At 47.1% G+C, this 12,995-nt stretch overlaps 1 protein-coding gene across 2 annotated transcripts in view; it reads left to right on the forward strand.

Annotated features, from left to right (window-relative positions):
• Klhl3 (kelch-like family member 3) overlaps window positions 1-12,995 on the forward strand; it is a 120,585-nt gene that overhangs the window by 11,024 nt on the left and 96,566 nt on the right. For both annotated transcript variants that reach the window (XM_087591298.1, NM_001419643.1), the window contains 1 exon segment: window positions 5,792-5,911. Coding sequence is in view for 1 of the 2 variants with exons in the window: in NM_001419643.1 (NP_001406572.1) it covers window positions 5,792-5,911 (120 nt within the window). In the remaining variant the exon portion in view is untranslated.

A 12,995-nucleotide genomic window follows, 5' to 3' on the forward strand; every position in this document is an offset into this window, starting at 1 on the left:
GGCACAGTCATAACGTTTATCTTCTTTGTTTTCTTTTTCCCCCCAAGACAGGGTTTCTTTGCATAGTCCCGGTTGTCCTGGAACTCATCTGTATGTAGACCAGGCTGGCCTTGAACTCAGAGATCCACCTGTCCCTGCCTCCCAAGTGCCAGGGTCAAGGTGTGCAGCACCAGCGGCCAGCAAGAGCACACATCTCTTATGTACACTTTTATACTAGTTTCCATGTGTTCATGTATAGTTGAGGCCTCTTCCCCTGTCAGTGTCTGCAGTCGTTTGTTCACGGTGGTTGAGTCAGTGACATTGTCCACTCTGCTTTGCTATGTAACACCTGTAAGGACAGATGAGAGGTTTTTACCTCCAAACCCTCCCCTGACATTCACTGATGGCCTTCTGTAGCATGAGCCCATGCCAGGTAGGCAGGGTTGCAAGTCACACAGTGTTGTGGGGAACTCACCGGAGAAGTCAGCTCAGACATGGGTTTAAGTCTTTCCTACCCAGCCTATGACTCTGCTCTGTGTTCAGGATCCCAGGGCAGCCCCGAGCCTTTCTCAGGATGAGCTTTAAACACAGCAGCCATGTCCCGTGTTGACGCACTTCCGTTAAAAAGAACAGTTAGACAGAAGTGTAACTGCAGAAGCCAAAAAGGCAAGGTTAGTGCATTTAGAGAATTTCCCGAACTGTGGACTTCTGATGGGTTGGGCCTTTGTTTTAGGCTTGGCACGCGGCTGGTCCTGTTTCATTCTGAGTTTTACAGCCTCAATGATGCCTCCACCATGGAGTCATTCGTGCGCAGGTCTGGGGCCTTTACAGCAGACAGTCCTGGGACACATGGACCTTACCCGTCAATACGTTGGTGTCAGGGAGGTTGACAAGATAAGTAATAAAAAAAAAATCACACACAGCCATGTTCTGTGCACCAGCTGGATCATGCTAGAAATATGATAGGAATTTAGGAAATTTAGGAAGAGAACAGTTGGGGCTGATACTGCAAGGATTGGCCAGAGGAGGCAAAGCTGAGGTGGTCCTCACAGAGCAGACTCTCAGGCCTGAGCTACTGGAAAGGGAGGGGAATTCTGTCTGCAGTGGGCAGTTCCTATGTGACGTTACCCAGTCAGGGTCTGAGTAGGTCAGTTCGGGATGGAGATCAGGGCTCAGTTCAGGTTGGTGTGTGTGTGGTGGTGGTGAATTGTGACTTTAGGTGGAGAATTTGTGAGATTATCTTGCTGCTGTAGCAGTTTTTGAAAGCCTTTTTTTTTTTTTTTTTTTTTTTTTTTGGCACAAGGTTTCTCTGTGTAACCTCCCTGGCTGTGTAGACCAAAGTCATCCGCCTGCCCAGTGCTGGGATTAAAGGCATGTGCCACCACACCCAGCTCTTAAAAGACACTCTTCTGTGGCTAGTGAATACATAGGGCAATTGGTCACTGCAAAGATGTGACCGACATGACCCCACTTGCCTTTCAGAAGAGCAGAGCACATCACAGCAGGGATGTCTGGTGGAGGCCGGTGCACTGCTCCAAAACACTGGAGAAGACACACCGAGAGCTCAAGGTGGGGTTCAGGTGGCGGGGAGTGGACAGCCAGGTCTGTCCCTTTCTGAGGCTCGACTGTCTTATCCTGACTTCTTGAATGGAGTCAGCGGACACCTGAGAGAAATACAAACAGGGAGCCGATTGTCGCCCCTCCTGTCTCTGAGCCCGGGATAGGTGCTTAGCCTGTGTCTTTAAAAGATTCATTTTTTTAAATTTACATGTATATGTGTGTGTGTGTGCGTGCACGCATATATGTGCATGTGTGTGTACATGTGTGTACGTGTGTGTTTATGTGTGCATGTGTGTATGTGTGCGTGTATGTGTGTGTATGTGTGTGTATATGTGCATGTGTGTATGTGTGCATGTGTATATGTGTGCATGTGTGTCTATGTGTGCATGTGTGTGTGCATGTGTGTAAGTGTGTATGTGTGCATGTGTGTAAGTGTGTATGTGTGCATGTGTGTGTATGTGTGCATGTGTGTGTATGTGTGCATGTGTATATGTGTGCATGTGTGTCTATGTGTGCATGTGTGTGTATGTATATGTGTGCATGTGTGTGTATGTGTGCATATGTGTGTATGTGTGCGTGTGTGTGTGTGTGTGTGTGTGTGTATGTGTGTATGTGTGTATACATTCTGCTCTTTATGGAAACCAGAAGAGGGCATGCAATTCCATGGAGCTGGAGTGTCGGGAGGTTGTGAGCTGCCCGACATGGGTGCTGGGAACAGAACTTGCAAAAGCAGTAAGAACTCTTCACAGCCGAGTCCTCTCTCCAGCTCCAGTTCTTGGCCTTTTTACCAGTTGGGCTAAAGGAATCATTCACTGCATCCATGTTGGCTCACACAAGTGAGTTTGACCAGTAGCAGGATAGTGTGGGAAACGGACTGTTGGGTAATATCCTTAGTCATTTGATCACACGCATTAATTTGATTGAAGCTTATGCAGTAAATGGCTTAGATAACTATTTCTTCTGAGTTCCCTCATGATTGGTGTTTTAATTAGGGTTTGATTGCTGTGAACAGACCCCATGACCAATGCAAATTTTATAAAGGACAGCATTTAACTGGGGCTGGCTAACAGGTTCAGAGGTTCAGTCCATTATCATCAAGGCAGAAGCATGGCAGTGTCCAGGCAGGCATGGTACAGGAGGAGCTGAGTTCTACATCTTCATCTGAAGGAAGCCAGGAACAGACTGAGCATCCTCAGGCAGCTAGGAGGAGGGTCTCCAAGCCCACCCTCCCACAGTGACACACTTCCTCCAACAAGACCACACCTTCTAATAGTGCCACTCCCTGGGCCAAGCACATGCAAACCATCACAACTGGTTGCCCAATTTACTCTTCAGTATGGTCTGATTCAGTGAAACTTGGATATTGGGGTACAGAGCCAGAGCTTCAGGTCTGCTGGGAAGGGGACATATAAACTGATTTTTGGGGGAATTTGATAGTGGTGTACCCTTGCCAGTTCATGAAACCTAGAAGGCTGAGTCTCTTTAGACTGGCTCTGAGCAGGTTGGAAAGTGTGGCCATAGACTCTGGACTTGGATGAGAGAGTTGCAGCATGACTCAACATGGCCTCAAGTTTCATAGGTGAGAAGAGGGGGTCCACCAGCCTTGTTGGGGGTCACGAGCCAGATGATACAGTGCTGTTGGGTGATGAACTATATCTGGAGAGAAAGATCTAGGGAAGGAAACAGCAGGCTCTAGTAACTGTCCCTGGCCAAGTATCCTAGGCTGAGGTACTCATGTGTGTGTATACATATGTACAACCATGGCCACATGTATATGTGCACTTATGGCCACATGTATGTGTGCATGTAAGTATAAACATATATACAGATATATGTGTGTACTTATGGCCACATGTATGTGTGTACTTATGGCCACATATATGGGTGTACTTGTGCACATATGTATGTGTGCACTTAAGTACAGATGTATGTGTGCACTTGTGTACATGCATGTGTGCACATATGTACATGTATATGTACATGCATGTACAATGTTCATTAACTTATGTACACATGTGTGTGCACTTATGGACATATGTATGTGTACACTTAAGTACATGTGTACAGAAGTATGTGTGCACCACCTGAGTACATGTATGCATGCACATATGTACACATATTGTGCACTTATGGACTTATGTATGTATTCACTTAAGTACACATGTACAGATGCATGTGTGCACTTGTGTCCATGTATATGTGCATGTGTTTACATGTATGTGTGCACACATGTACACATGTGTTGTGCACACATGTACACATGCATGTGTACACTTATGTACATGAATGCACAGTGTTGCTGAGAGGGTAAGTTGCTGTGCAGCAAGTCTGAGGACATTGGGAACTCACTTTGCTCTTGACTGTGGAACCTCGGATGAGATTGTAAACACCTTGGAACCGCGGGGCACCCTTTCTATAGTGTTCTACGTCCCGCACGATGGTGAGGTCATGAAGGGCTGGAGAGATGGCTCAGGGGTTACCAACACTGGCTGCTCTCCCAGAGGGCCTGGCTGGGTTTGGATTCTCAGAACCTGTAGGCAGTTCACAGCCATTCGTAACTCCGGCTCTTGAGGATGAGATGCCCTCTTTTGGCCTCCACAGGTACTAGGTACACACTAGGTACATGGACATACACGCAAACAAAATACCCTAAGAATAAAATTATTTAAAAAAATAGAAGCTAGGCTTGGTGGTACAGGGCTATCATCCAGCCACTCAGGGAGTTGAGGCAGGAGAATCATACATACAAAGCCTACCTGGGAGACACATGCATACATTCATACATACATACATACATACATACATACATACATACATACATAGAGAGAGGGAGAGAGAGAGAATGTATGTGTGTGTGTGAGAGAGAGAAGAGAGAATGTGTGTGTGTGTGTGTGTGTGTGTGTGTGTGAGAGAGAGAGAGAGAGAGAGAGAGAGAGAGAGAGAGGAAGAGAGAGAGAGAGAGAGATGCCCACAGAGGTCAGAAGAGGATTTCAGGTCCCCAGAAGCAGTGTTACAGGTAGCTGTAAGCTGCTGTGCACTGGGAACTGAACTCTGGGCGTCTGCAAGGGCGGTAAATCATCTCAACTGCTGAGCCATCTCTCCAGCCCTGACATTATACATTGATGCTAGAAAGTTTATCTACAAAGAACATTTAATCGAACCAATGGTCAGGTAATTTGACACAATGAGATAGATATGGAGGCTGGCTAGAAGATCAATTTGTAAATGTAGTTGCATTGTGTAAATTGCAACAATCATTAAATACACCTTTAAAAAGGACAATTTCTATTACAAAATAACAAGAAAAGCCTTAGTAATACGCTTAGGACAAAATGTAACAATTGTGTCTAAGATCTTCAGAGAGTCATCCACCGAAGCAGGAGCGACATTAGGAAACACCTGAGGAGCTGGAGGCATGGCTCCACTCTTACCATTCTTACAGACACCCAGAGTTCAGTTCCCAGCAGCTTACAACTACCTGCAACACTAGTTCTGGGGACCTGGAATCCTCTTTGAGCCTTTGTGGGCTCTTGCATGCACGAGGTGCATGTATGTACTACTTTCTCTGAGCCATGGGCACTAACCTTTAGGTCATTGTGTCCGTTGTTCCTGTTGCCCCAATGCTGTCTGCTTTTTTTTTTAAAACCTGTATACATTGAGTCTCTCGGCCATGTCTCTGCATTTGGGAGGCTTTGTTTTTCTCTACTAAATCAACCCCTTGTGCTTCTGTAGCTCCTATAAAATCAATGCCCAAGATTCGATGTTTGACCATTACTTGGTTCTTATCCTTCGCTGAACTCTGAGTATGAGGTGAGAGGGACTGGGGACTGGCCTGGAGCATGGTGTATGCCATCATGTCTCCCAGTACTGTAATACAGTACCTGTCACATGTTGGCTCCCACTCGGTGCCAAGTGAACCAGCGTCTCTGTGTAGGGAAGTTAGTGTTCACACCACTTCTCTTTTGGGGAGGGAGGGAAGGCTAGGTGGAGGTTAAAACCCTGTCACAAAGTCACAGAGCTCGGTGGAAGGACCAGAGCCGGAGTCTGGCCCCCTCAGGAGAAATGAGCTGTGCACTGGAAGGTTGTGCAGAGAGGCTGCAGCCCTTCCTCCACTGAGCCCGGGGTGAGAAGAACAGGCCAGGCTGACAGAGATGCCCCACTGTGGGTGCTAAACCCCATCTGCTCTGGGGAAGGTGCACAACTGGGCTTACCAATGTGTGATCTCTCTTTCCCTCCCTCTTCCTGTTGACAGCGTCAAGCCGAGCCCTCAGCCCACAGAGCAGGCCGGGGATGGTGAGAAGAACCGGAGGATGATCACTGTCAACCCTGCCCACATGGGGAAGGCCTTCAAGGTCATGAATGAGCTGCGAAGGTACCTCCCTCCCCTTCCCCTGCCCTCACGGATGGAACCCAAAGAGTGAGCTTCATCAGGGCCCGAGGACAGACACCAGGACACACCACCGCCCACTGAACTCTGACTCTTCTCTGCCCACCCTCCCTTGCAGACTCTGAGACTGAATCCTCCCTGTCAGTATCTATTTAATCCCTACGTTTCAGTGGTTCATCCCGAGGGGTCATTCATGGTCAAGCAGGCTGTGGGCAAACCTGAGAAGTGATATTGGGGTAACTGAGCAGTGACACACAATTGCAGACCAGAGACTGTAGCTGGCATGTATTTGGCTTTCCTCGTCATTCCTGGACATGATTGGGAGAATCTGCCTCTCCTGAAATGTACGTTAATACTATAAAGAAATTCCTGAGGTGAAAGGGAGCCGGTCTCCAAGCTGAGCAAGGAGAGTGTGAGCTCTCCGGAAAGCCGGTGTGTACGCTTGCCAAGTGCGCTGCCTGCGGGTTCAGGCCCTGGCAGTGTTTTCCAGCACAAAGCCAAGGAGCATCATTTCTTCCTATCTCAGCCACTGGCCAGGCCCTGCACGAGTCGGTGATGGCCATGAGGTCAGGAAGGGGAAAGGTTATTGAAAACAGCCTTATGGCAAGTGTGTTAGAGGTAGGGACCGACCTGGCAGGTTGTAGGTGTGTGCGGTCTTAAAGGATGAAGCAGAAACAAGGATGAAAGTGAACTTTGGAGATAGGGTGACAGTCGAATCAAGTAAGAGTTAAAGGTGCCAAGGGCAGTGGGGGCAGGGAGGGGCCTTCAAGCAGAGAAAATGGCCTATGGCGGAGGGGAGTTTTGCTGAGATGGGGGGCTGAACATATTTAAACAGACATCCTCTGAGCTTGTTGACCACTGTTCGGATGCATCTGTGCGTGCACCTATGCCAAGTGTGTCACGGCATGTGTCTGTGTGTATATGTGCCGGTGCGCAGTGTTTGTGCTACAGCATGCATCTATGCGTGCATGTGTGTATGTGTTTGTGTATGTGTCACAGTGTGCTCCTGGAGTCAGAGGATAGCTCTTAGTCAGTCTCTCCTCTCACCCAGTCTCAACCTGAGCTCTGGGGACTGAGCTCAGGTTGTCAGGCTTAAAGTTCCTTTACCCATCAAGTTAGCTCACCCGTCTGGAAGTTCTCATTCTCTGTTATTTTCTCCTTTCTCCTTTCTGCATTGTCCAGAGTTTACCACACACACACTCATGCACATTCTCACACAACACACACTTACATTCACGCACACCCACAGGCATATACACACTTAGACACATTCATGCACTCACACACACATACATACACATATATAATATATATATACTCACACACACATACACACTCACACATACATACACATACAACATATATACTCACACACATATGCTCACACACATATACACACTCACAAATTCACACAGATAGAACATGTACACTTGTACACACTCACATGCATACATACACACATTCATGCACACACACATACATATACACATACAATATATATACTCACATGCATCACACTCACATACACATACACACACTCACACACACACATACAACATATATACTCATAATACACTCACCTACACATACACACTCACATACATACACATACAACATATACACCCATACACACATACATACTCACATTCACATATACATACATACATACTTACACATTCATGCACACACACGCATATCTCACATACACACACAATCACACATACACATATAACATACACTCACATATACATACACTCACACACATGCACACTTACACATATTCACTCACATTCACGCATATACACATACACAGCAAATACAACACATACACTCACATACACACACATTCACATTCACATACACACACATACACATACACTCACATACACAATCACACACACACACACACACACACACACACACACACACACCGAATTAAATTAAGCAGCACACGGCACTGTTGGATTTGTGCTAGGCTACCTGCTGATTCCCTAGAAAGTCTGTAACTTGGCACTGGGGAGGGATGGAGGCCATGTTTGTGGACTCAGATCTTCCATCACCAATAATGTCTGTGAGATGAGGTGTCCGAGACTCTGTGGGAGCCACACATTTACTGCCTTAGGGTGCAGGTTATGTCAGTCATTCAATTGCAGAGTGGGCTTTCTCACCAGGCCAGAGTTTGCCTGTCCATCCAGCTGCAGACCTCGGGACAGACACACAGGATTCCTTGGGCTACCACCACCCCTTCACTTTGAAGTTAGAAGTCACCCGAGCCCCCGTTGGTTACTGACTCTCATTTCTTTCTCCAAGAATGTCTGCTTGACTTGGGTCTAGCTACCAATAGTCGTACTGTCCCTTCTCCTTTAGGGCTCGGCACTGCCAACAACTGAGGAATGCTAGCTCCTTCTAGACACCTGGAACACGGACACTCAAACTCAAATGGGCACGAGAATGCACGCAGACATAGTGAATACTCCACTAAGCCTGACCAGAGACTTCCCACACGTGCTTGACTCACGCTCTCTCATGGATAGTGTTTGGGGAGCACTGGTCTAAGATGCTCTCTCGTGGATAGTGTTTGGGGAGCACTGGTCTAGGGACCACAGACCTTTGCTGGGATTCAGACGAATGCTATTGTCCTCTGTCTTTCTGTTTTGTTCAGATGAATTGCACCGCTTATACTGGACTGGGGAAAGTTTATTTCAGGTTTCGGCGTGAGTTGCCCCTGCCTTCTGTCTTTGTCTTCCTCTCCAGACCGTCTTTACCACAGCAGAACTTGGAGAAAATGAGGATGACCAAAAAGTCCCATACAGACTTGGCTCAGAGGTTTAGAGTGCTGGCTGCTTCCGCAGGGGATGTGGGTTCAATTCCCATCACCCATCTGGCAGCTCCCAACCATTTGTGATTCTAGTTCCAGGGGATCCGATGCCCTCTTCTGGCCTCTATAGGCACTGCATGTACACGGTGCCCAGGCATACACCCAATTCAAAACCTATCTATATACATAAAATGGAAATAAGGGTTAATTTCTTTAATGCCCCATATGGTTTTGTTAGTGGTACCTACGAATCGATCTTTGGGGGAATCGCTTTCTCTTCAGGGTATCTCAGATCTGACTTTTTCTATTGCTGAACATCCCCCCTCCCCCGGTTACTATTTTTTTTTTTTTTTTGGTTCTTTTTTTTTCGGAGCTGGGGACCGAACCCAGGGCCTTGCACTTCCTAGGCAAGCGCTCTACCACTGAGCTAAATCCCCAACCCCGGTTACTATTTTCTAATGTCGATCAGATGGGTAGATGGCATTCCATGCGAAAACCCACTTGTAGGAGTCAGCGTCCCATCGGGGTTGTTCATCTCATAAGCAAAGACTCCGCTTTGAGTAGTGGCTCTGGCGCATACTAACCACGTGGCCCTGGGCAACTTCATCTCCCGACCTCGCTCTTGTCAAGCACCGACCGAGGCTGGTCTTAGTACCACTCTTGCTGGGTTGTTAAGGGGTGTTAATCTGCGTGCACCGTAGCCACTATTTCTACAGAATCAAGTCCCAGAAACAGAGTAGGTTTCAACAGCCGGGAGGAGAATGGTGAGGAGGCCTTAGCTACTGTTGCAGCCCGAGCCTCCTGTCACTGTTAGTTTGAAGATACAGTAGCCACCGAGCTCCGTTGCAGACCTAGGGCAGAGCAAGTAAGAGAATCAAAGCCTTGCCCCTCAGGGAAGCTTGTATTCTTGTGGTATTGAGAGACAATATCAAGTCCCAAGGCAGTTGAAGGCTGTCTTTTAAAAAGCCCAGGAGCACAGGTTAGGCAGGGAGAAGGGAGGCCCGCATTACTGCGTTATGGATCTGGGTGACTTTAATGGGATTTACTGGAGAGCAGGCAGGCAGGCTTTGCTCAGCTGAGACTCAGAACTCCTCCAGAGTACCCAGGGGTCTTGACTGGCTCCTCGTGAGCTCCATGCTCCCCGCCCTCACGCCGGAGCTATTTTAGTCCCAGCACACAGGCTCTTTGCGATTTATGAATCATACATCCTGAGTTCCCTATTCTTTTTACTTCTGTGGTAGAGAATGAGCTGTTGGCATGGCAACCACCCAGCCCTGCCCCTCCTTCACATTTCGGTGCTCGGTTCTGGCTGTGCCACTTTGGGGTGGCAGACTTCTAGTGGCCCTAGTTCCTGACCTAGAGACCAGTGGGCGGTGGAGACAAGTCCTTTCCAGAGCCGGAAAGAGGGGAGCAGGAAGGACAGAGCAACCAGCCCTTGTTTACAATTCCCTCCGCTCCTCCCTACTCCTCCCTTCTCCCTCTCTCCCCATCTCTCTGTCTCCCTCTCTCCTGAAGCTTGTTTGTGCTTGATAAACATGCATTATTTCTACCGATCGGCCCCCTGGCCCCTTGTTGGTTTTCACTGCCAAATACTGCTATAAGCAGTTTTATGCCCTCTTAAAAAAAAATTAGTATTATTTGTGCATGCATGTGGTGTGTGTGTGTGTGTGTGTGTGTGTGTGTGAGAGAGAGAGAGAGAGAGAGAGAGAGAGAGAGAGAGAGAGAGAGAGGAGAGAGAGAGAGAGAGAGAGAGAGAGAGAGAGAGAGAGAGAGTCAGTCCTGGGCGCCCATGCCGCAGTGGGTTTGTGGAGACCAGAGGACAACTTTGTGGAGTTGAACTCAGGTTGCCAGTACTGTCTACTGATCCCTACTGACCCAGTGTTGTTTCAGTCGTTGGGTGCTGTGAACTCATGACTGGTAAAGAACCATCTGAGCAGGTCCTTTCTGCTTTACGAGGAGATGACTAACATTCTCTACAGTTCACCTGATTAAATTGTGACGTTTAAAGCACCGACAGTCACCGGTCTGCTGTCTGCTTTAATAGTTTCATCTTTCCCAAAAGAAGGTCTGCGTACTTGTGACTTGCCTGCTTCCTCTGCAAACCCTGCCGTTCCTCGTTACCCCCTGAAACACTGGCCTGCCTCTCGTCTCCATACATTTGGCAACTTTAGAATCATACATTGGGTGCTCCTTTGTGTCTGCTTCCTTTCAACGAATGTTTCTTTTCCTTTTCTTTTCTTTTTGGCTTTTGGAGTGTGTGTGCATTTGAGTGTGCATGCACATGTGTAAGGCACACGCACGTATGTATGCGTATGCATTAGAGCCAAAAGAGGATGTCAGTGTCATTCCTCGGGTGTTGTTCCATTGTTTTGAGATAGGGTCTCTTAGTGACTTGAAGTCACCTAGTAGGCTAGCTCAGATCACCTGCGGGCCCCCAAGGTTTGCCTGGTATTACAAGTGTGTCCTCACACTTAACTTTTTTCTTTTTAAATATTTATTTATTTTATGTATCTGAGTACACTGTCGCTGTCTTCAGACCAGAAGAGGGCACTGGATCCCATTACAGATGGTTGTGAGCCACCATGTGGTTGCTGGGAATTGAACTCAGGACCTCTGGAAGAGCAGCCAGTGCTCTTAACCGCTGAGCCATCTCCCCAGCCCCGAACCTTTTTGTTAAATGTGGGTTCTGGATATCGAGGGCCTGCGTCTAAGGCAAACTCCCAGTTAGCTAAGACTTTTTCCAGTACTTCTTTTGTTTGAGTTTTTGACTCTTGTAGTCCAGGCTAGATTTGAATTTCTGATCCCCCGCTTCCACCTCCTTAAGTGGAGGATTACAGGGGTGTGTGTGTGTGTGTGTGTGTGTGTGTGTATGAGTGTGTGTATATGAGTGTGTAAGCGTGAGTGTGTATGTATGTGTGTGTGAGTGTATGTATGTGTGTATGTGAGTGTGTGTATGTGAGTGTGTATATGTGAGTGTGTGAGTGTGTATGTATGTGTGTGTATGAGTGTGTATATGAGTGTGTAAGCGTGAGTGTGTGAGTGTGTATGTATGTGTGTGTGAGTGTATGTATGTGTGTATGTGAGTGTGTATATGAGTGTGTGTATATGAGTGTGTAAGCGTGAGTGTGTGAGTGTGTATGTATGTGTGTGTGAGTGTATGTATGTGTGTATGTAAGTGTGTGTATATGTGAGTGTGTGTATATGAGTGTGTGTATGTGAGTGTGTATGTATGTGTGTGTGTGAGTGTATGTGTATGTGTGTGTATGTGAGTGTGTGTATATGAGTGTGTGTATGTGAGTGTGTGAGTGTGTATGTGAGTGTGTGAGTGTGTATGTATGTGTGTGAGTGTGTGTGAGTGTGAGTGTGTGTATGTGAGTGTGTGAATGTCTATATGTGTGTGAGTGTGAGTGTGTGAGTGTGTGTGAGTGTGTGTATGCGTATGTGAGTGTGTGTACGTATGTGTGTGAGTCTGAGTGTGTTAGAGTGTATGTGAGTGTGTGTGAGTGTGTGTGTATGTGTGAGTGTGGGTGTGTGAGTGTGAGTGTGTATGTGTGTATGAATGTGTATATGTGTGTGAATGTGAGTGTATGTATGTGTGTATGTGAGTGTGTGTATATGTGAGTGTGTGTATATGAGTGTGTGTATGTGAATGTGTGTATGTGAGTGTGTATGTATGTGTGTGTGTGAGTGTATGTGTATGTGTGTGTATGTGAGTGTGTGTATATGAGTGTGTGTATGTGAGTGTGTGAGTGTGTATGTATGTGTGTGAGTGTGTATGTATGTGTGTGAGTGTGTGTGAGTGTGAGTGTGTGTATGTGAGTGTGTGAATGTCTATATGTGTGTGAGTGTGAGTGTGTGAGTGTGTGTGAGTGTGTGTATGCGTATGTGAGTGTGTGTACGTATGTGTGTGAGTCTGAGTGTGTTAGAGTGTATGTGAGTGTGTGTGAGTGTGTGTGTATGTGTGAGTGTGGGTGTGTGAGTGTGAGTGTGTATGTGTGTATGAATGTGTATATGTGTGTGAATGTGAGTGTGTGTGTATGTGTATGTGAGTGTGTGTGTGTGTGTGAGTGTGTGTGTGACCACACTGCCTTATGTCGTGTTTGGAGGTCATCCATGCTGTAGCACATGGCAGCATTTCATCTGTTTAATTGGAGAGGTGCATTTCATCTGGGCAGGAAACAGGTTAGGCTTTGTCTATAGCGAGCACTGCCCGCTCTTAATCCTCAGGTACATGTCTCTTCATTTCTTGGA

The sequence above is a fragment of the Rattus norvegicus genome, chromosome 17 (genome assembly GCF_021556685.1).
Source record: "Rattus norvegicus strain SHRSP/BbbUtx chromosome 17, alternate assembly SHRSP_T2T, whole genome shotgun sequence".
NCBI lineage: Eukaryota > Metazoa > Chordata > Mammalia > Rodentia > Muridae > Rattus > Rattus norvegicus.